The sequence below is a fragment of the Leptonychotes weddellii genome, chromosome 13, assembly GCF_054177405.1.
Source record: "Leptonychotes weddellii isolate Sample4059 chromosome 13, ASM5417740v2, whole genome shotgun sequence".
In the NCBI taxonomy this organism is placed as follows: Eukaryota; Metazoa; Chordata; class Mammalia; order Carnivora; family Phocidae; genus Leptonychotes; species Leptonychotes weddellii.
The window spans coordinates 59,217,100-59,239,990 of record NC_138381.1 but is presented as its reverse complement, the minus strand read 5'-3'; the positions used below and the strand labels follow the sequence as shown (position 1 = coordinate 59,239,990).

Below are 22,891 nucleotides of genomic sequence, written 5' to 3'. Positions count from 1 at the left end.
CTGCCAATTACCTCTTCGACAATGCCCTGCGGCAGCTGTGGCATTACCCACTCCAAGGCCACAGCGCTGGGGGCCGTTGGCATTCAGGCGCTCCTGGCTTTGGTGGCCCAGCCTGGCCCTCCCCGCCTCCCTGGATGACCCGCCCCTCCCGGCTCGAGCGTGCCGAGGGGCCCGGTGGGTGGCCCCTAGAGCACTCAGCCCTGACGCTGGAGAGTGGCTGCCGGGCTGCGGAGACGTGAAGATCCAGGTGTTCCTGTTCCAGGAGTGCAGAACTCGCCAGGGCCGTCGGAGGGCCGGGTTCGCCGCCGCCGGGGACTGAGTTTCCCTAAAGCGCGGAGACTGAGAGAGGGCTGCGGCCGGGTGGGGGCGCGGCCTCCCGGCGGCCCCTCCCCCCTCCCCCATTCCCCCCCCAACCCGGAGCCCTCTGCACGGCCCCTTTAAGAGGCCCGCCCGGCTCCGTCAGCAGCGCCGCGGCCACCGCCCCCCGGCCCTCCCCTTCCTGCGGCGCCGATTGCGGGCCGGGCGGGAGTGCGGCGAGAGTGGGCCGGGCCGAGCCGAGCGCATTGCCCGGGAGGCGGCGGCGGCCGGGACGAGGCGCGGCGCGGGAGCGAGAGCAGAAGAGCGCGCGGGCGGCGGCCATGGGCTAGCGGCGCCGGGCCGAGCAGAGGGCAGCGCCCGCGCCGCGCGGAGAAGCCCCGCACACAATAGCGGCGCGCGCAGCCCCGCGCCCTTCCCCCGCCCTCGCGCGCGCCCACCCCCCTCGCGCGCGCCCTCCCCCGCGCCCCGCGTCCCGCGCCGCCCAGGGGGAGCCGAGCCCGACGCCTCACCTGCCGCCCGGGAGGGGGCGGGCATTGTTCGGCCGCTATCGCGGCCGCCACCACCACCGCCGCGCGAGGCCATGGGGGCCGCCGGGCGCCCCGGGCCGGGCCTGGAGAGGTCGCCGCTCCGCCGCTGAGGCGGGCCCCGCGCGCAGCCGGGCGGCGCAGGTGAGGCCGGCCGCGCCATGGTGGACCCAGTGGGCTTCGCCGAGGCGTGGAAGGCGCAGTTCCCGGACTCCGAGCCGCCGCGCATGGAGCTGCGCTCGGTGGGCGACATCGAGCAGGAACTGGAGCGCTGCAAGGCCTCCATTCGGCGCCTGGAGCAGGAGGTGAACCAGGAGCGCTTCCGCATGATCTACCTGCAGACGCTGCTGGCCAAGGAGAAGAAGAGCTACGACCGGCAACGCTGGGGCTTCCGACGCGCCGCGCAAACCCCCGACGGCGCCGCCGAGCCCCGCGCGTCCGCGCAGCACCCGCCGCCCGCGCCCGCCGACGGCGCCGACCCGCCGCCCGCCGAGGAGCCCGAGGCCCGGCCCGACGGAGAGGGCTCCCCGAGCAAGGCCAGGCCCGCGGTCGCCCGCAGGCCAGGGGCTTCCGCGACCGCGGACCGGGAAGACCGGGGCCCCCCCACCAGCGTGGCGGCGCTCAGGTCCAACTTTGAGAGGATCCGCAAGGGCCACGGCCAGCCCGGGGCGGTGGACACCGAGAAGCCCTTCTACGTGAACGTCGAGTTTCACCACGAGCGCGGCCTGGTGAAGGTCAACGACAAAGAGGTGTCGGACCGGATCAGCTCCCTGGGCAGCCAGGCGATGCAGATGGAACGTAAGAAGTCCCAGCACGGCACCGGGCCGGGCCTGGGGGACGCGCCCAGACCCTCTTACCGGGGCCGCTCCTCTGAGAGCAGCTGCGGCCTCGACGGCGACTACGAGGACGCGGAGCTGAACCCCCGCTTCCTGAAGGACAACCTGATCAACGCCAATGGCGGCAGCAGGCCCCCTTGGCCGCCCCTGGAGTACCAGCCCTACCAGAGCATCTACGTCGGGGGCATGATGATGGAAGGGGAGGGCAAGGGCCCGCTCCTGCGCAGCCAGAGCACCTCGGAGCAGGAGAAGCGCCTTACCTGGCCCCGCAGGTCCTACTCGCCTCGGAGCTTTGAGGACAGCGGAGGCGGCTACACCCCGGACTGCAGCTCCAATGAGAACCTCACCTCGAGCGAGGAGGACTTCTCCTCGGGCCAGTCCAGCCGCGTGTCCCCCAGCCCCACCACCTACCGCATGTTTCGGGACAAGAGCCGCTCACCCTCGCAGAACTCACAGCAGTCCTTTGACAGCAGCAGCCCCCCGACGCCCCAGTGCCAGAAGCGGCACCGGCAGGGCCAGGTCATCGTGTCGGAGGCCACCATCGTGGGCGTCCGCAAGACGGGGCAGATCTGGCCCAGCGATGGGGACAGCTTGTCGGGCAGGCTGCCTCAAGATGGCACCTTCCATGGAGATGCAGGTGGGTACCTCCACCACCTTGGGGGGGCACACCTGCACCCTGGCTGGAAACCATTGAAAAGAAAAGGGGTCGTTGACCAGGGGAGGAACAGGTAGATACTTTTCTGGACTGTCCACATGCTATCGTGGACAGGAAGGATTCCTGCTGATCCTTACACTTGAACAAATGCCATCCCCCACTTCCTGCTGAATGCAGATTCCCAGTGTTTGGACTGGGATTGGGTTGGGACGGGCAGTATGCGGGGATGGTAGGTGGCTGTTCCTTTGGTTCTGGAGTGGTGTGCCTCTTGTGAGGCTCTGTGGGTTGAGACCAGGGTGCCCTGGGCAGTAATCTCCTTGCCCTGTGATCACTCCATCTAGGTAGGCAGTGGGGGTGGTATTAAGAGGGGGCCATCTCTGCCTTCTAGATTGGGTACTTTTAGGGGGCATTGATTTGTGTCTCGGAAATTCACTGCCACCCCAACTGTTTCTGTCCTGGAAGAGTTACAAGACACTAATGGGGAACCCAAGATGTGCTAGCTGCTCCCAAGCCGTAGAAGTGTCAGGTTCGCTTGCTAACCAGCAGCCCGAATGCAAGTCAGAGCAGGTGAAAATAGAAATTAAGAGGAAGTGAGGTGACAGGCAGTTCTGACTCAGTGGGCCACTGAAAATGAACGGGGGTGAAGATTTTATCCAGGGCTGAAGCCGAGCCACCTGTTCTGATTTGCCTGGCTTTGATGGGAGGCATCGCCCATCATTACTCACCCAGAGGCTCCTGTGTGCATCTTAGCCCAGCTCCCTTTTCTGATCCTTCCGTGCACTCTTGCCTCCTTGTCTTCCCAGGGATGAGTGTACAGTGGTGCTCATTTTGGTCTCCTAATCCATGATCTGACCCTTGGTCCTAAGATTAAAACCTGTGGGGTTGTGTATGTAACTTCTGGGGCGATGGGCTTTGAGATCCAGGCACAGTCTGTAAGACTGGAGTAAGAAGAGGATGGGTGGGTGTGGGGCTCCAGTGGGCTGGGGGTTGGGAGCCTATGGGGAATCTCTTGTTGGAGTCCTTGTCCCTGTTGGGCTGATCCTGTTTTCAGCTCCATTGATTTTTCTTTTTCTGCTGATGGAGTTGTATGTGTTTCCATCGTCAGAATCCTCTTGAAACAAGTAAGGCTATTTTTGGCTCTTTCAAGTGGCCTTTTTTGTGGTCAGTGCTCTGTCTTGTTTGTTTTAGGTACATCCAGTTGCTGCTCTTCCATTTGTAGCTGGGGGTGGCTGTGGCTTGCTGCTCGGACCTGTGGTCTGACCCAGCTGCATCCCTTAGGTCCCTCGCTGTGGGGGTGGAACGCTGCAGTATTTAGAAGCCTGCTTTGCAGGCACATCAGCTCCCCTGGGGGCTGGAGGATTGCCCTGTGGTCACTGGGCACCAGCCTTGTCTGGCCAGCTGTCGACTGAGTGAGCCAGCTTGAACTGGCCCTCAGCGCCGGGATGCGGGAGAACATTGTTAATAAAGAAAATGAGAGGTTTTCATGGAGACCTGCGATCTGAAATGGTATTCTCTTGCTGATGGTAGAATTCTGAGTTTCCAGAAAGTGGGGGCCGGTCGGACCGAATGTGTTTCCGTAGGTCGCCCTTCCGTTCCTCTTCCCCTTCTCATCAACGGCTCCGTCCAGCCTCTCATACAGCTGCTGCAGGCCTGGGACCCCGGCTCTGTGTGTAACCCAGGGCAGGTTCTCAGGAAATGGCCGAGGGGTTCATTTTTACGACTTGGACCCCACTCTTAGGATTTTCTGGATCTTTCTCTGAATGCTCTCAAGGTTCTCTCTCCTGTTAGGTTTTAAAACTGGTTTTCAGCTCTGGGAGCCTTCAGCTCTGTACTCAGCACTCTTCTGAGCATTGTGGCTGGAGGGAAAGGAGGGAGCCTTTGCTGGCAAAGCCATCTGTCTCTTTCTGGACTGTTTCCTGATGTTCTTTAGAGGGCCGTGGGGCCTGCTGGCCAGGGCTGCGCCCTACAGGGAGACAGTGAGGAAAATCCCGGTGTGGGAGGGAGTGGAAGCACCCTAATTTTTCACAGCAGCAGCAACAGACATGGAAGCCCAGCTCTCATGGCTTCAGAAGCCCTTTGGATGAGTGCGCTCTCGTATTTTTTGAGTTGCGGGCCCTGGTGTTAGAGGGAAGAAGCTGAAATGACCCCTCTGTGCCAGGCCTGGTGACAGTGTCTTCCCTCGCAGGCTCTTCCGTCTTCACGGGGTGGGTCTGCCCAACCATAGGTAAGGACGAAACCAGGAAGGAGCAGAGCTGGGATTCCTGGGGTTCCGGGTCCCTGTGGGAATGCAGATCTGTTCCTTCCCGAATATGGCCACCTTAGGGTATTCTTTGAATTGCCCCGCACTGCACCTGAAAATCCTGGGTTGGTCCAGGGGTCCCTTCCCCTCCACACACTCAGGGTCCATCAGCTGTGAGCCCTGCTATGTGTGAGCCCTTCCCTTTCTACCTTGCGGGCTACATAGGAGGAGAGTATAGTCCTTGCCGTCTGCAAGCTTACATGTTCACGGAAGACAGGAACACACACAGCATTTATGTGTTCAGAGGGAGTGAGACCAGGGAAGCTTCCGGAGGTGGCAGCGCTAGAGAGAGGCCTCGCCTGTCAGCACATGTCTAGTGGCAGAGGGCAGGGGAAGCTGGCTGCCCTGAGAGCAGTGGGAGCAAAGGCTTGGGGGGTACCCATGTCAGCCCCCTGTGACTCTGAACTGCTTTTTTTTTTTTTTTTTTTTACTGCAATAAAATATATGTAACAAAATTTACCATCTTAACCCATTTGAGCCATTCTTAAGTGTCCAGTTCGGTGGCATTAAGCATATTCACATTGCTGTGCACCCATCACCACCATCCATCTCCAGAACTCTTTTCCTCTTCTTCAGCTGAAACTGTCTCCACCAAACGACAGCTCCCCATTTCCTCTCCTTGAGCTCCTGACAACCACCACTGTGCTTTCTGTTTCTATGATTGACTACTCTTAGTACCGCATATTAAAAGAGTCATACAGGATCTCTCCCTCTGTGTCTGGCTTAGTTCACTTAGCATCATCTCCTCAAGGTTTATCCACATGGTAGCACAGGCTGTGTATGTTTTGAAGGCAGGGATCCCTGGTTCATTTCCAGGTCTCGCAGGGAGCCTGGCTCAGCTGTATACCTAGCATGTACTGGAAGATCCCTTCCTCCTTTTCACAGCTGTGGGCTTGGGTTGGGGAGTTGGGAGGCTGGGAAGGTGTGCCAGTCATTGGGAAGCATCTTACCTGCTGTACCTGTCTCTAAATCCATCCCTGTCCTTGAACTTCCCTTTCCAAGAGCTTGGGTAAGCCCTTTCAGGGGAGACACCAGACAGCCCAAGATCCTTTACTCTTATAGGTCTGAGGAACTCTTTTTTTTTTTTTTTAACTGATCTCTGCACCCAGCATGGGACTCAAACTTACAGCCCTGAAATCAAGAGTCGCATGCTCCACCGACTGAGCCAGCCAGGTGCCCCACAGGTCTGAGGAATTCCTGATCTGAATGCTCAGTCCCAGGTGTCCCTCCGCCCCTTTCCAAATACCAGTCATGAGACCTGACCCCAGATCTTGTGTTTCTTTATGGGCTCTCATACAAGTTGCTGCCCTGTGTTTTCATATCTCCATTAAGCAGTTTTATTTGCTCTTTGGATTCTGGCAATGAGTTGTCACTAGAATGATCAGTGCTTTGTTTTTCCCTTGGGTGATTGAATGGACCAGCCACCAGTTAGATTGAGTAATTCTGGGCCAGGAAAAGGTCACTCGGGCCTTGCATTGACTTGATCATCAACTCTTTAAATCAGACTCTGTGGTCACCTTTGAACTGAGTACAGCCTCCTCTCCGTGAACAGAGGCAGGGTGGACAGAACCAAGCAGGTGGAGTCTGAGACCATTAAATCAACAGGGTGGAAACGGAGTCTAGTTTACATTTTACAAGGGTTTTCTGACTCCAGAATGGATGGTTTCCTTGTTCTGGGAACAGAATGAAATATTTTGGAACCTTTCACTAAGGAAGGAGCTAGCTGGGAGTGCTGTTGATTTGTGTGGGTCCAGGGCAATGTGCCTTCCCTGTTACTCCCTTTTACCTCATTTGTTGCTTCTGGCTTCAGTAGCCCCCTCCCCTCCTCGGCTGGGAGGCCTGTGGCCCTCACTAGGACAAAGCATCCAGGTGAGCCATATGCTCGGTCCAGCTGGGAGATGACATGGCTATGCTTGAGGCCCAGGCTGCAGCTCACTGCTGTGGTTCGAGGGGCTTCCTCACTCACAGTGAATGGATGGGCATTTTCAAGTGCACTCAGGTTGTCAAACAATAGGCCTGAGTTCGACTGTGGCTGCCTTTTTTTTTTTTTTTAAGATCAATTTATTTATTTCGGAGAGAAAGCGCAGGTGCACGAGTGGGGGGAGGGGCAGAGGGAGAGAGAGAATCTCAAGCAGACTCCCCACTGAGCGCGGAGCCCGACACAGGGCTACAGGGCTCGATCCCATGACCCTGAGATCATGACCCGAGCCAAAACCAAGAGTCGAATGCTTAACTGACTGAGCCTCACAGGCACCTCCACAGCTGCCTTTTAGATCAAGGTTCAGGAGGTGGTGGTAGTGGGTTTAATTAATTATGAATCCCACTAGGGTCCCTCACCCTGACTACAATACAGTCATGTAGGGTTTTGTTTTGGGTTTTTTGTTTTGTTTTGTTTTTTTGCTTTGAAAGCAATGGAATAAGTTAAGTTAAAATGTTACTTATGTAACATAATAGGTTTGTGTTTTTTTTGTTGCGGTACAACATACATAACCAGATGTGTCGTTTGAACCATTGTTAAGTTTATAATTCAGTGTCATTAAGTACATTCACGTTGCTACGCAACCATCACCACCGTCCATGTTCGGAACTTTTTCATCTTGCAAAACTGAAGCTCTGTCCTCCGCTCAGCACTAACTCACTAACTCATCTTCCCTCCACCTCAGCCCCTGGCAACCACCATCTCCTCTCTGCCCCTGCGCGTCGGCTTATCTCATGTCATTGCAGGCACGTAATAGCCGTCTTCTTGTGTCTCGTTTATTTCACTCAAGTAGGGTTTTGAAGTTGCCGGGAGCAGTATTCTCATCCTTAATTCCCATTTCTGGTTCTTAATAGGTATGTTTAGGAAAACACCTGTTAGTCATGTGATTTCCTTGGCTTTCACACCCACGTTTTGAAGTGGCCCGGGGTATTAGTTTGCTAGGGCTGCTGTGACAAAACACACACTGGGGGTGGCTTAAATAACAGGAATTTATTTTCTCTGTATTTCTAGAGGCAAGTAGTCCAAGATCAGGGTGCTGGCAGGGTTGGTCTCCTTGGAGGCCTCTCTCCTTGACTTGACTTGCAGATGCCTCCCTGCTTGTGTCCCCCCCCCCCCGCCTCATTCCATGGTCGTCCCTCTGTGCCCCTGCACGCCTAGTGTCCCTCTGTCCACGGTGTCTTCAATAAGGACACAGGCATATTGAGTTAGGGCCTACCCTAACGACCCCATTTTAACTTAATCACCTCTTTAAAGACCCCCATCTCCAAATACAGTCAACATTTTGAGGTACTGGCGGTTAGGGCTTCAGCATATGAATTTGGGGGGATACAGTTCAGCCCACAACGCTCGGTGAGTCCCTCATTGGGCAGTAGAGGAAAGGCCGCCGTGGCAGAGAAAGATGGTGCTTGTGCTGGCCTCACCAGCCATGTTTTAGGAAGAATTTGAGTGATGCGTTGTTTGGTGCTACGGCAGCCTTGTGGAGCCAAGAAGACACAGCCTGGCGTCAGGAGCGCGGTATCCTCCCGCTTCATGGGTTACCACACCTCGCTCCCTGCTGAAGAAGTTAGTGGTTGGACCCCGTCATTGCTAGGATGCTTTTCTTCGGTTGTTTGATTTTTTTTTTTTTTCTTTAAAATTCTAGGTTAGGAACACAATGCTTCCCATCTTTCTTCTTTACCTACCTTTCTGTTAGCAAGGTAACCACCTCTCCCCATTCAGTCACTCAAAAGTGTTTATTGAGTATCTACTGCGTGCCAGGCATCGTCTTCATGGAAATTCTCTCTTGCCTTTTTTCATGGATTTGTGGAGAGGCTAATCTCCAAGGGCCTTGTCTTTAAAAACTAACACACACGTACCAAAAAAAAAAAAATAGTAATTTTTTTTTAAATTAAAGAAAAAGTAAAATAAAAATGAACACACAAAAATAAAACCTTTGTGATGTCCTGGCATCTTCCCTAACTGTATATCTTCCTTTCACCGTATGTTTGCTGTGATTTCCTGTTAATCCTATGTCTGGCTGGCTTCCTTCTCCTTCCTTCTTAAGACAAGATCCTACTTACCTCAGTGTCCTAGGATGGGCCTCACTCTAGGCTCTTAACCATGTTTGAGGAGTGGTGTCCTGAGCGCACGTGGATCTGTCTGTGTCTTGGATGTTGTGGATGTTTGTGGGTCAGAGACAGAATGAGACGCCATTTCTGGGGTCTCTGTTTGCTCAGACCCTTCCCTGTTCTTTTTAATCCTGCTTCCCCCCATCACATAAGCGACATCGGATTTTCAGGGGCACAGTGATATAGGTGCCCCAGGAAGGAAACTTGTTCCCTTTGGAAATTATCTGGAGATTATTTTTTCCTTCTTTGCTGAGCCTTGGTCTTCCCCTGCTCAACCTTAGAGTGCTCCCTGAGTCCTCAGACGGGAGCCTGCTAATTAGCTGTCTTGGCTTCTAGCACTTGCTACGGCGACCTTGCAAAATGACTGTGGACAGGGATGGCGTCTGGTGCCCAAGGGAGACACGACTGGCGGGTTCTAAGATGTGCCTGCTGAGGTCTGGTGAAGGAAGATTGTGAGACCCCACTTGTGTAGTAACTACAGCTCTGGTGGAGGCTGTTTCACATGCCCTCGAAACATTCTTGTGACGTGGCTGGAGCAAGATTATTAACTTAATTATATGCCATCAGCTGACTGGGTCTGAGGGGGTGTGAGACAAACACACCTGCGCAGGGTCAGGCAGTCGGTGGAGGGGCTGGTGCTGGCCTCTCTCCTCAGACCATAGAGTGATGCCAATCACAGGAGTGTGGGCACAGAGTGACCTCCTCCCCCTCCCCTAGTAGGTGGAGGGGATGTTCAGCAAACATGTTTCAGACAGGAATGGTGCTGAGTGTCAGGAGACAGGCTTCCCAGCAGGTCATTTTCAGTCTGCTGGGGAGACAGCCTCATAAACCTAAGGTAAGCATCATCTGGTCCCAGTCTTTGGACAGGTCCATGAAGGTATCAGCCACCCAAGAATGTTGTTTCTTTTTTTTTTTAAGATTTTATTTATTTATTTGACAGAGAGAGACAGCGAGAGAGGGAACACAAGCAGGGGAAGTGAGAGAGGGAGAAGCAGGCTTCCCGCCGAGCAGGCAGCCCGATGTGGGACTCGATCCCAGGACCCTGAGATCATGACCTGAGCCGAAGGCAGACGCTTAACCGACTGAGCCACCCAGGCGCCCCAAGAATGTTGTTTCTTTCCTTTATTTTGCATAGCTCTCAGAAAATTTCCTCACTCTCCCTATGTCCTCCTGGGGCACTTTGCTAAAGATTCCTCCAGCAAATTATGTGGCAAGGGGACCAAGAGGACAAATACGTTGGAGGACACTGCTCATCTGTCTGCCTCTTCCACCCAATGGTCAAGAGCTGAGGGTGGGGGTTGGTGGATGCTGACCATGCTCTGCTGTGAGCGGGTCCCAGGAGGTACAGAGGGACAAGGCCTGGCTGGGAGGATGTGACAGGGATGGCTGGCCACATGCACAGAGGGTCAGTACGTGGCCCAGGGAGCATTAGGAAGGAACTGGCTCTGGCTGGCCAGGAGACTCAAGGGGACACTGGAAGGAGAGGGAGAAAGACTTGCTGCTCCAGCCACCGCCAAGCCAGGAATGGAGCAGCCCGAGGGGATCCTTCACTCAAGTGCCTCTGTTGGTTTAAGAAGAGCCTTTGAAGATTCACTTCATTTTAAAGGGCTGACAAGTTCCTTTTAACATATGCTGCTGGGGTCAGTTGGAATGCCAGTAGAGCAGGAAGGGCATATATGCACGTATCCTTGCAAGTGACAAGGTGGATATTCTAGAAGCAACCTAGAGGCAACATATGTCACCCTAGTTTGGGGAAAGAATGCAGACCGTAAAGGTAGATCTGGGGTGTGGTCCTGCACAAGGCGTTGATTCTGCGGGCTGAAGACCATGAACCCCTCCTTGGGAGGCTTTGAGGGAACTGGAGTGCACAGAGTGGGTGGTCTCTAGGGGCCTGGCCCCCTGTCTGGTCTCATGGAGTCGCCCCCTCAGGCATCTAATGCCGGTTGATTACATGCCACTTAGCAAGAGATTTTAAAGGAGAAATGCATAATTCAAGAGGAGTAGGCCATTTTACCCACTTGGCTCAGCTAAAGTCCCCAGTATGAGCTCCAGGGGGACCCAGGGGTCTGCCGTGGCCATGGCCCCCCTCTGTTACCTCTCACAGTGTGTTCTCTGAGGTTGAGTGGAGTTATTGCATCTTAAATGTGCAGCATATATTTTTCTGCCTCATGGCCCCAAATGTGAAGTTCCATCAGCCCAGAGAACTTGGGGCTACACACCGATGTTGCCGAGCCCTCCATCCTGGGCCACATCGCGCCGCCCATGGTGGATAGAATGAGGTCCTCTTGCAGTGTTTCCGATTGCAAGGCCTTGTGGTTTTTGGCGGCCTCAAAGCTAGAGGCTGGAGGTAGAGAGAGACCTCTTGATTTTTCTCATAAAGCCCCCTCCCCCTCAAGTTTGTGGAGGGAAGGCTCGGAACCACTTTGTTCTCACTTTTAGTGATTGTAAGCCCTCAAGAGAGGAAATAAAAACCACAGACTTTCTTATTTTAATAGGAAAAAACGGAGGAAGATGGGAAGCTCTGAAAATTACTAATGCTTTGGCATATAGGGGCCATGTCTGCAGATTGCCTAAGGCTTTACAGACCAGAGGGCGTTGCCTTGTGTACAGTTGGGGAGGATACTGGAGAGCTGGGCAGCGCCATATCAGGGGCGCCCCTGAGGGGCAGGTGGGGGGGTGAGGAGCCAGCCCCCATTGTGAGTGGTGGGGCGTGGGGAAGAGCTGAGTGATGTTTCCCCAGAGCGTCAGGGGAATCGGGGTGGCCCACGATGACCACCGCCATCTGCTGTTCCCCAGCCACACCTCACCCCCTCCCTGAGAGGCTGGGGCAGCTGGACCTGCAGCACGACTGGGGCACACGCTCTTTTTGAGAGTTCCAGAAAGTCTTTTGATTGGAGACTTAGGGGCAAATGCAGTTTCCATCCCATCTGGTGCCTGGGATGATGGGCAGGCGATTGTTTGGTTTCCCTCACTTAACACCCTGTAAATGAGGAGCTATATTCCTGCCTGGTGGTGGTGGTTTTTAAATGACTGAGGTAGAGGGGCGCCTGGGTGGCTCAGTTGGTTAAGCATCCTACTCCTGATTTTGGCTCAGGTCATGGTCTCAGGGTCATGAGATCAAGCCCTGCATGGGGCTCTGCACTCAGCATGGAGTCTGCTTGGGATTCTCTCCCTCTGCCCCTCCCCACGCTCATGCGTGCTTACATACTCTCTCTCTCAAATAAATAAATCTTTTTTAAAAAATGGCTGAGGTAGACTTTACACCACAGAATTCACTTATTTAAAGTGTACAGTTTAGTGTTTTTTTAGTATGTTCACAGAGTTATGGAAGCATCACCACTGTCTAATTTTAGAAAAATTTTTCATCACCTCAAAAGGAAATCGCTCCCTTTAGCCACCATGACCCCCTCTCTCCTACAGCCCCTGGCATCCACCACTCTACTTTCTGTAGATTTGCCTTTTTTTTTCTTTTAAGATTTTATTTATTTATTTTTAGAGAGAGAGGGAAAGAGAGCGCATATAGGGAGAAGGAGAGAGAGAATCTCAAGCAGACTCCCTGCTGAGTACAGAGCCGGACTCGGGGCTCAATCTCATGTCCCTGAGATCATGACCTGAGCTGATCCACGAGTCAGACGCTTAACCAACCGAGCCACCCAGACGTCCCTAGATTTGCCTTTTCTGGACAGTTCACATGAATGGAATTGTATAACGTGGCCTTTTGTATCTGGCTTCTTTCACTTAGAATAAGGTATCAGGGTTCATCCCTGTTGTAGCATGCATCAACACTTCATTCCTTTTGGTAGCTGAATAATGTTCCAGAGGGTGTTGGGCCACATGGGTGGCTGGGCCCTGGCTACCGCCTGGGCGTACTTTGCTGGCTTATGGGGGTCCCGATCAGACCTTGAGGCCTGAGAGGCCTGTGTGTGGAGGTTCTGGAGGGACCGGTGGAGCCTCCTTTTCCTTGGGGGAGGACCCCAGGGGAATGGGATGCTGGGAGTTTGCCAGCCTCACCAGGACTTGATCCAGCCTCCAGCCTGAGGCTCTACCTCACGGGTCTGTCTATCAGGAACTTGCTTGTTCAGAGGCAGCCTTTTCCATCCACACACCTTGAGGGCTGTGTTCTTCCCCAAGGTGCCCCCCCCCCGCTTTTATTGCGAAATATTAGAACATACAGTGTATCATTTAAACCATTAAGTGTCCAGTTCATTGGCATTGAGCATTCACACTATTGTGCAACCATCACCACCATCCATCTCCAGAACTTTTTCATCGTCCCAGACCGAAACTGTCCCCATTAAACAACAACTTCCCATCCCCCCCAGCCCCTGGCACTCACCATTCTACTTTCTGCTCTAGGAACATCATATATGTGGACTCATAGAGCACTTGTCTTTTTGTGTCTGGCTTGTTAAATTTACTTAGCACGATGTTTTCAGTTTCTTCCTTAAGCATTTCGGTGCCAGGCCTGGGTGATGGCTGGACAGACAGCAAGCCCCCCAGAGGCTCAGCTCACCAAGGCCTCTGCTCAAGAGAGATGAGCAGCCGGTGCTTTGGGCAGCATGCTGCATTTGCAGAGTTCTGCATTTTTCTCTCATAGGGGCCCCCCTGGATGAGCAGCAGGGACCCCCAAAGCTGAGTCATCCAAGGTTTTAGGTGAAAGACTCAAGGCCATCCACTTGTTTGGACTTCGTCCATACTTGAATAGATAGGGTGATCTTAGTCTCGTGACCCTCCCTAGTGTCACAGAACGGCTGTGATGTGAGGCAGGGGATGCACAGGCTGGACCAGTGATGCAGGTGCGCACCTCTCCTGTCCTCTCCAAGGTGAAGGGGTCGCCGGGGTGGGCTCGGCCATCCTCCGGTTGGCTGGAAGTCCCAGTGGCCTGACTTGTGAATTATCTTAGGTGGATGCTCAGCACAGCATATTCACTCTCTGGGGGTGCGTGCAAGCCGGTGTGTGCAAAAACAGTATTTATTTTTGCCTAAATCTCAGACCTTAGACCAGAAAATGTTCATTCGTGAATGTTGATTTCTGAAAGCTTTCCACTTTCCTGTAGGAACGTGCATGAACGTGTCTGCATTCATATTTGCAGGCATGGGATTATTACCGGAAATGTATTTTATAGGTGCTTTTTTTTTTCTTACAGTTGCTTTCTTAATTTAGAAAACATTGCCATTTACAAACCCCCATGAAGGAAGAAAGACAGGACACTAAGCCCCCCTGCTATTCAGCCACTTTCAGCAGCACCAGGATCCGGCTGGGCCTGTCTCACCTTCTCTCCCTCATATTCAGTGTTGTTGTTGTTTAATTGTGGAAAAAAATGATACATAATATAAAATGTACCATCTTGATCACTATGTACAGAGTTCAGTAGTGGTAAGTATTCAGTTTTTTAAGAGGCAAAGGTGATGAGAAAACACTGTTCTTTTTTTTTTTTTTTAAGATTTTTATTTATTTGAGAGAGAGAGAGAGCATAAGCAGGAGAAGTAGCAGAGGTGGGGGGAGAAGCAGGCTCCCCACTGAGCAGGGAGCCCAATGTGGGGCTCGATCCCAGGACCCCGGGATCGACTCAGGACCCCTGAGCCAAAGGCAGACGCTTAACTGACTGAGCCACCCAGGCGCCCCGGAAAACACTGTTCTTCAGGAAGCTTTGTTCCTCTCCCTATCCTAGGAAATGATTGGTTCAGACTCAGCCCTTAGCTGGGGTGCGAGGAGCCTGCAGACCAGGGTGGGAGCGGGGATGAGCAGGCACTTGAAATACTGTGATGTGAGAAAGGTCTCAGGGTTCTGTGGAGAGAGTGGTGCTGTGGAGCACATGGGCGGGGAGGCCTCCTGTCCTTTGTCCCGTGTCCTTGGGGAAGAGGGCTGGGGGGACTGTTCTAGGTGGAGAGTAGAGTGGCAAGAACCCAGAAGCTGGAAGGTAGTCACAGTGCTAGGAAATAGCAGAGCCTGTTTGGTTGGAGAATTAGTGTAAAATGTGGGCAACAGGGGAGGTAAGGGTGGATATAGGAGGGTTGAGGTCATGCTGGGCAGGACCGGGAAGCTAGGCTGAGGACGTCGTGCTTTCCCGAAGGGTGATGGGGCAGATGGAAGGTTGTTGAGAGGGGAAGGATGCCTTTGGAGCTCTGCCCCAGGAAAGGCATTTGGCAGGAGTGTACAAGATGGTCTGGTGGGAGTGGGGGCCCCTGGAGTTGTTGGCTTGGGAGTGAGTGGGTCTGGGGGGAGGATGGAGAGGACAAGAGCGAGCAGACAGTGGGAGGGGGTGACAGAAGAGAAAGGAGGCCAGCCCGGTAGAGTCTGGGGGTTGGGAGGGCTGTGCTGGAGGCCTCAGGGTCGGGGGTGGGGGCAGCAGTCTGCAGACCTTTAGGAGGAAGGCCAGGCAAGGCAAGACCAGGAAGGCTGGATCAGGCCTGGGCTTTGCATATTTGGGGGCCTCACAGGAGAGAGAGGAGTCTGAGATGAGAGGGAAGTGTGGTGGGGGATTTTATGTTGCAGAAAGGCAAAGGGGTCAGGGGTTTAGGATCAGAGTTTTTGAGAGCTCCCCGAGTGTGTACCCACGGGTTTGCTTGGTCCCAGGGTCCAAGTAGGAGCTCCAAGGAAGTGATCAAGTGTGTGTGGGGTCAGTGGGGAGGTTAGTGGTCCCAGCAGAGGAGTGATCAAGTTACTGCTGAACAGTGACCAGGAGTGACGTGGCTTTCAGGCATCCGGGCCTCGTGTGCATGTGGCGGTGCTTCAAAGACATTGGCCTGGCTCACCGGGGGATCCAGGAGGGTAGGGGGCTGCGTGAGGGTGAGAAGACCTGGAGGGGAGAGAGATCAAGGTGGCTGTGAGGCAGAAAGCTGGTTTGGGAGAGCCAGGTTTGGGGCCCTTTAGCAGGTCTGAGAGGGGACAGGGAGGTCCGCTGTGTGGCTGGCACAGAGGGCAATGGAACAGTGGCCACGTGGGTCGTGTCCCTGTGGCTGGTGGCCGAGTGTGGTTGGAGAGGAATGCAGCGATGAGCCCTGTGCTAATGGAGTGTCAGATACAGAGCATGTGGCTTAGGGGCCCCAGTGAGTCATGGTAATGGTCTAGGATCTGAGACCCACATGTGCATGAGTGCCCAGTAGGGAAGCCCTTGTGGAACAGTGTCTTGTCATGGAGCAGTCAGATGGGTCCACCCTCGCCCCCCAAAGCAGCTGGTGAGCCACTGTTAGAATTTGGCCCTTAGAAATCTGGGCTGTGATTATTAACATAAGTCTGGTTTCCTCTCCTGTGGTGTTTCTTCAGTGGCCAGATGGTATGAGTTGCTGCAGCAGATTCTTCTCCTTGGAAGAGTAGGCAAGGCTCCAGAAGGACTGTTTGAGGTGTGTGTAGGGGGGTGCTCTAGAAAGGGATGTGCGTCTCCAGAAGAGTAGACCCGTGTGACTCTAGAAAAGAATGCCCACAGCTCCAGAAAGGGGTGTGTGAGGAAGCATCAGAGACTTGGTCCCAAACATTCCTTTGTCATCCTCCGGCTTCTCCAGCCCCATGAGCCCTGTGGTTGCTTATTTATCCCTGCTTAGTCTGCAGTCTCAGGTTCCAGAAACTCTGGCAAGGAAGTCCGGGAAGGTTAATGGGCTGAGGCCCGGCCTGCTGGCTCTCTGGGGGAGGCACTTTGTTCCAACCACTCAGGAAATGTCTCCTGTGTTGGACTGGGCAGCTGGGCCCCCAGGAAGCCAGCAAGGGGCCTACTTCCTAATACTGCAGGTGCAGAATTGGCATGGTTGTTGGCTACTGGGGAGCAACAAGCAGGGGCGTGGCCCAGGAGTGCGGGAGGGTACATCTGAGAGAACAGAACGTGAATGTTTCCTTCTCATTTCTTTCTCCTTTCTCCCTGGCTCCCTCAAGTATGTGAATTAATGGGAGCCGTGCCTAAGGAGAGGAGGGTCACTTTGTGTTTACTGAATTCTGAGTTGGGCATGACTAGACAGGAGCATAAATACAACCTTGGACATCAAAGGCCAAGGCAGGACCTGCAGGCATCGCGGCGTGTGCTGAGACACTGAGACACCCCAGCCGGCCTGACTTTCAGGCTCCAGGATACACAGACCAGGCAGGAGCAGAGGTCCGGATCCACGTACTGTCCTTGGCTGTTGCCCTTTCAGAGCTGTTTTGTTTTGAAGGTTCAGAGGGATTTTTGAAAGGCTGGGCTGGCCTGTGGTTTGCTTGGAAAAGGTCTGGGGGTTTTCATTTGCCTGGGACCTTTCAGGGGTCAGCAGGCTAGCACATGATGTTTAGGAGTCCAGGTTTTGCCTGGTATTCGTGGAAGCATACAGACCTTGGAATACCATAGTGGTACTCTGCTCGGTGCGGCTAAGCCTGAAGGCTGTCAGCAGAGTGGTTACGGGAAATGGGGATGTTTGGCCTGGCAGAGAATGAAAGAAATAGGTCTCCACCCTAGCTGCCCACATAGACTGCCTCTGCTATAGTTAAAACAGTCACACACACATCTCCACGGCGGGTCACTCCCGGAGGTGGTTCTTAGTTTTGTTTTGAAAACTCACAGTGTCTATGGGTCAGCAGTCAGGGCATGGCTTAGCTGCGTCCTCTGCTCAGGGTCTCCCCAGGTTGCAATCAAAGTGTTGCCCAGGGCCCGGGCTCCTGTCATTCCCATCTGGGGGCTCCATGTCTCCTTCATTCTTAGGTTGTTGGCAAAAATCCAGGTCCTGGTGGTTGTGGGACTGAGGTCCCATTTTCTTGCTGGCTGTCGGCTGTTCTCAGCTCCCAGAGGCCACCCCCATTCATAAGCACTTCACACATGGCTGTTTGATTTCTTCCTCTAAACTGGCTTGGGTTTCTGGAAAAGCTCTGTGGGTCATTCCCTCTGCAGCCAGGGTTGAGAACCATCCTCCTCCGGGAATCTATGAGTGCTAGCTCTATGTTTTAAATGGTTGACAGGTGGAAGAGGCCATGGATTGCTTTTAGGTCATAGATGGAAGGCTGACTTGTTCAGGGAGACAGGTTTCTGCTCAGTGTTAATGGAGATTTTCTTTTCTTCCTGACTTTATTATAAAATCATATCTATAATTTTATGTAGCTGAAATCCTGCTGCATTACTTGGGTGTCTTCCCATTGTCGGGTAAGGAGAGCCTATTCTTGTTTTACTAAATATTCTGTAAACATTTTGAAGGACCATATTGTTACTTTGTGATAGAGTTACAGTTAAATGATTTAATTTTGATTAATTTTGTTGGACATTTAAAGTATTTACTGAGGCGAGCCTGGGTGGCTCAGTCAGTTAAGTGTCTGACTCTTAGTTTTGGCTCGGGTCATGGTCTCAGGGTTGGGAGATTGAGCCTGGTTTCGTGGGCGTGGAGCCTGCTTAAGATTCTCTCCCTCTGCCCTCCCCCACCCCCCAGCTTTCACACACTCTCTCTCAACAAAGCAAAATAAAAAAGTATTATTTACTGAATATAGCTGGTAACTACAATATTTCAGTGAGCATCTTCAAAAAAATTTTAAGTACTCTATACCCAGTGTGGGGCTTAAACCCACGACCCTGAAATCAAGAGCTCTATGTTGCACTGACTGAGCCAGCCAGGTGCCCCAGTGAGCATCTTTTTTTTTTTTTTTAAGAACGTTTTTATTGAGACATAGTTCACATACCTTAAAATTCACCCATTTAAAGTGTACTTTTTGGGGTGCCTGGCTGGCTCAGTCAGAAGAGCATGCGACTCTTTATCTTGAGGTCATGAGTTCAAGCCCCACAGTGGGGGGAGAGATTACTTAAATAAAGAAATATCTTAAAAAAAAATAAAGTGTACCGTTCAATGGTTTTTGGCATATTGCATTAATTTTTTAAAATTGCGGTAAAATATACATAACATAAAATTTACCATTTTAAGCATTTCTTAGCGCCCAGGTCAGTGGCATTAAGTACATTCAAATTATTGTGCAGCCCCCAGCACCATCCATCTCCAGAACTCTTTTCATCCTGTGAACCTGAAACTCTGTCCCATGAAGCAGTAACCCCCCAGCCTTTCCACCCCCAGCGCCCAGCAGCCCCCATTCTACTTCCCATCTCTATGAATCTGACTCTTCTAGGGACCTCCTGTAAGTGGACTCATACAGTATCACTGCTTATTTCTTTGAGCATAAAGCCTCCTCCATGTTGTAGCATGTGGTAGAATTTCCTTCTTTTCTAAGGCTGAATAATGTCCCAATGTTTGTATATACCACATTTTAAGTATACAGTTCGGTGGCATTCATTACAGTCAGTGAGCATTTTCTTATGTGGGTTTCCATTTGCATTTTTGCCTCTTTCCTTGAGGGTGGGCCTCTGTCAGGGGATTTACCAAGTCAGAGGTGTGGATGGTTTGAAGACCCTTGAAGTCTTCTGCCCAGTTACCTTCCAGAAATGTTCCAGTTTACCCTTGGTTTTATAGGGTAAACTTTGCTCTCTTTGGACCTCTTTCTTGCCCCGTTCCTTTTGCAGGACTTTACTGAAGTGGTTCCATCAGGAGATAGAAAGGTCAGGCTTCCCCTGAGGCAAGGGGACAGGAACGGAAGGGGGAGCAGGGGGAGGGGGAGCGCGGGGCAGGGGGAGGCTTGGCGGAGACTTGCCTCCCCAAAATCCGAAATTGTGATCTGGGGTTTTTGTCTAGAGAAGCAGGATCTGAGGTTAAGGTTTGCTTTAGGAGGCATCTGTCCTAAACTGGGTCCCATCATAACTCCCAGTTCCTTGATGTTCCCCAGAAATAACAGGTCCCATGGGCTCTGAATCAGGAGAGGCCCTGAGCAGGGGCCACACCCGTCCAGTGTCTCATTTGGGAAACTTCCCGAGGTCACGGCTATGTGACACCTAGTTCTTTGTCAGCTGCGTGGTTCTTGGTAAGGAAAGAACTCCCTGTCCCCTTGTTTATCATGGCACTTGCTAGTTTATTGCTGCCCTGGGCTGCTTGTAACTGAACCGGAAAAGCATTTCAGCTTCTCTTCCATGTATCCTGGCCATGGATTAGGCCTGCTAAATAGCATTGTCCAGTTAATTCTGGCCTCCCATGGAGTTCCTGCCTGGCTTTAATGTAAGCTCCAAGGAAGCTGAATGCCAGGGTAGAAAAGGGATTTTATGGGAGGGAGAGAACTTGTGTGGCCACACTCGGCAGCAGCAAGGCCATGTTTGGAGGGAGGGCAGTGTGGTATAATGGACTTGGGGAGGAAAGGGGATAGGCGTTGCTCTGGCGCCGGTGAGTTGTCTCAGCACGCTGCGGCGGGCGTCCACCTTGTGGTTTTCGTCCGCCTGAGCGTTCCAGCCGTCCTGGCTCATGGACTACAGAGCTGGGCCCCGCGCTTGCTCCTTCTGCTCTGTGTTGCTCGTTTTGGCTGTGCCATCGGCTGCCACTCTGATACTTGGTAAATTGCTTTAAATTCCGTGGGCCTCTGAGTTCCCACGTGTAAGTGAAGAAGCCCCACGGTAGCATCTTTAAGATCCCTTTGGTTCTGAGGTTCCAAATAAAATGAAGTCATGTTGCTCTGAGTTTCCCAGCACGTGACTTGGGAAACCTTTTTGGCAGGGCTCCCGAAGCAGTCTTTCTGTAAGGCCCCATTGGGTCTGGCTGCCTGCAGTGACTGGGGTCCAGGGAACCTGTGGAGAGCCGGGGGGTGGATTTGGCTGCGCGTGCAAGTTTAAATGGGAACCGTGATGCTGTTTTGCCAGTTGATTTGTCGTTTTTTCTCGCCGCGCATTGGCCAGCCCTTGGGCTGGGAGCAGGGGCTCGGAGGCTGTGCACATGTCACCTGGGCAACGTGCTGAAATGCAGAGCAAGGCCAGACTGAAGCGGGAGGCGGTGAGGGCAGTGTCTGGAGGGTGTCTGCCCGGGCGGAGGCGGTGGTATCTAGGCAGGTGGTTGGCAGGGGGAGGCCTGGTCGTGCCAGCTGGTGTCTTGCCCGCCGGAGCACAGCCCTGCATAGTCAGGAATGCTTGTGCTAAGGCCGGCACTGAAATGAGCAGGGCTCACGTGTGTGGCCATTGCCTCCATGCTTCTCCACTCTGGTGTGGGGACATTGGGTACCTTGGGGCCATTGTTCTCCTTCGTCACAGATGACCGGTCCTCCAGCAGCCTGCTGCCTGGTGTGGGAGTCCAAGGCTTGCTGCCTGCCCGGGAAGCTCTCTGTCTGGTCCCTGTTATACTTTGCTGAGCATTCTCCTTGCCAGTGGGGCAGGGACTGTTGTGTCAGAGCTAGGCAGCTCCGGGGTTGGGTCCGTCAGTCTGGAGGGCTCAAGGACAGGAAGGAGACTCTGTTGACTGTCTGCACTCCAGTGGGGCGTGGATGCCTCAGTGGAAATCTGTACTTTCCTAAGAACTTTCCGTTTGGCAGGCTCAGCTCTCTCTGCACTTTGACTGCCAGGGACCCCCAGAATGTGCTGGTGTTCCCTCTTTGGCAGTCTTGCAGGAGAGAGAGGACTCCCGTCTCTACTGGAACTTTGCATTTGGGTGTGGCATTGCTCTTTGTAATGGGATCCCATGTGCCTTCCAGGATCTGAGCCTCACACCACCCTGCAGGGAGCTAGGTGGTGCCTGCCATATTGATGCTCAGACAGCAGGAGCTTAGAAGGGTAAGAAGCTTCCAAGGCAGAGCCTGGATTTGAACCACAGGTGGTTATTTGAGCCTCTGCTCTTTGCTCTGCAGTATTAGGGTTGGCAGACTTTTTCTTAAAGAGCCAGGTAGTAACTAATTTAGGCTTTGTGGCTGAGGAGAAATGGAGGCTATTAAGTAGGTACTTATATAGCCATTTAAAATGTCATTTAAAAATACGAAAACCCTTCTCAGATCCCAGGTCACACAAAAACAGGTAATGATGGGCTGGATTTGTCCCCTGGGCCGGAGTTTGCTGACCCCTGTCCTACAGTGAGCTGCCTCCTCATTCCTGGTGGTTGTGAAATAAGACGACAGAGCCCTGTGTGAGTGTCTCACATGTTCAGGAGCCCTCGTTAACATTCCTCATGGAACCTGGGAGGCAGGCAGGGTCGCTCTGCTATCCCCACAAGGGCTCTTTCCTCCAGGAAGTCGCCAGAGGGGGCGGAGCGGGAATGGGAGATGGTTGCCTGGTTAACAGCTCCCGGCTGCTTCCCAGCCTGGGGTGTTCATCCCCCGAAACAAGGCTGAAGCCGGGTGATGGGACATGGCCTTCGTAGTACCATGCTCTCCGTTTTTGTATGTGTTTGAAAATTTCCATAACAAAAAGTTTTCAGAAAATAGCCACTTACTGATCAAAGCTGTAAACAAACCCTCTGCCTTGCAAGAACGGGGTGTTGGAATCCTGAATCTTCCTCAAGTCCCAGATATGTGTGAATAGACTCTTGCTTATCTGTTTCGTAGTAGCAGATGTTCCAGAGAAAGCGGTAGCCGTGCCTAAGCCACCCCATCCTTCGTCCCTTCGTCAATCCATCATCAATCCATCCAGCCATCTGCCTTAGTCCATTTGGGCTGCTCTACCAGAGTGCCATAGACTGGGTGGTTTATAAACAATAGAAATCTGTTTTTCACAGTTCTGGAGGCTGAAAATCCAAGATCTCGGCACCCCCAGATTCGATGTCTTGTGAGGGCCCTCTTCCTGGTTCACAGAGGGCTGCCTTCTCGCCATGTCCTCACATGGTATAAGGGGTGAGGGAGCTCCCTGGGATCTCTTTTATAAGGGTGCTAATCCCATTCATGAGTGTTCATTGGAACATTCAGCCCTCATGACCATATCACCTTCCGAAGGCCCCACTTTGTAATACCATCACACCAGGGATTAAGTTGCAACATACGGATTTTAGGAGGACACAGACATTCACCATCCATCATCCATTTATCATCTGCCCGTCCAAACATCCATCTGTCTATCATCTGTCCATCCACCCATCACCCATCCATCCATCATCCAACCATCCCTCTGTCCATGTGTTCATCTGAAGTTTATGTAGCACCTGCTGGGGTCCAAGCTCTGTGCGTAGGTCTTGACATAGTCCTTGACTCCAAGAAACCCATAGATGGGTGATGTGATGGAGGTCAGTACCAACTGGGCACCAAGAAGGGACTAATAACTCTGCTGGAAGCTCAAGGAAGGCATCTTGGAGAAGGGGGCCCATTAGTCGGGTCTTGAATGGACCCAAATGGAAAGGAGTGTGTTAGGCTCTTGTGGGGGTGGGGGAGAAGGAAGGCATTCCAGGCAGAG

General features: G+C 53.0%; 1 protein-coding gene across 1 annotated transcript in view; it reads left to right on the top strand.

Moving 5' to 3' along the window:
- The first annotated feature begins 551 nt into the window (after nucleotides 1-551).
- BCR (BCR activator of RhoGEF and GTPase) overlaps nucleotides 552-22,891 on the top strand; it is a 118,987-nt gene continuing 96,647 nt past the window's right edge. Inside the window, exon 1 of the mRNA XM_081801738.1 lies at nucleotides 552-2,315. Coding sequence (XP_081657864.1) covers nucleotides 1,004-2,315 — 1,312 coding nt within the window. The 5' untranslated portion in view covers nucleotides 552-1,003. The remainder of the gene's footprint in view (nucleotides 2,316-22,891) is intronic.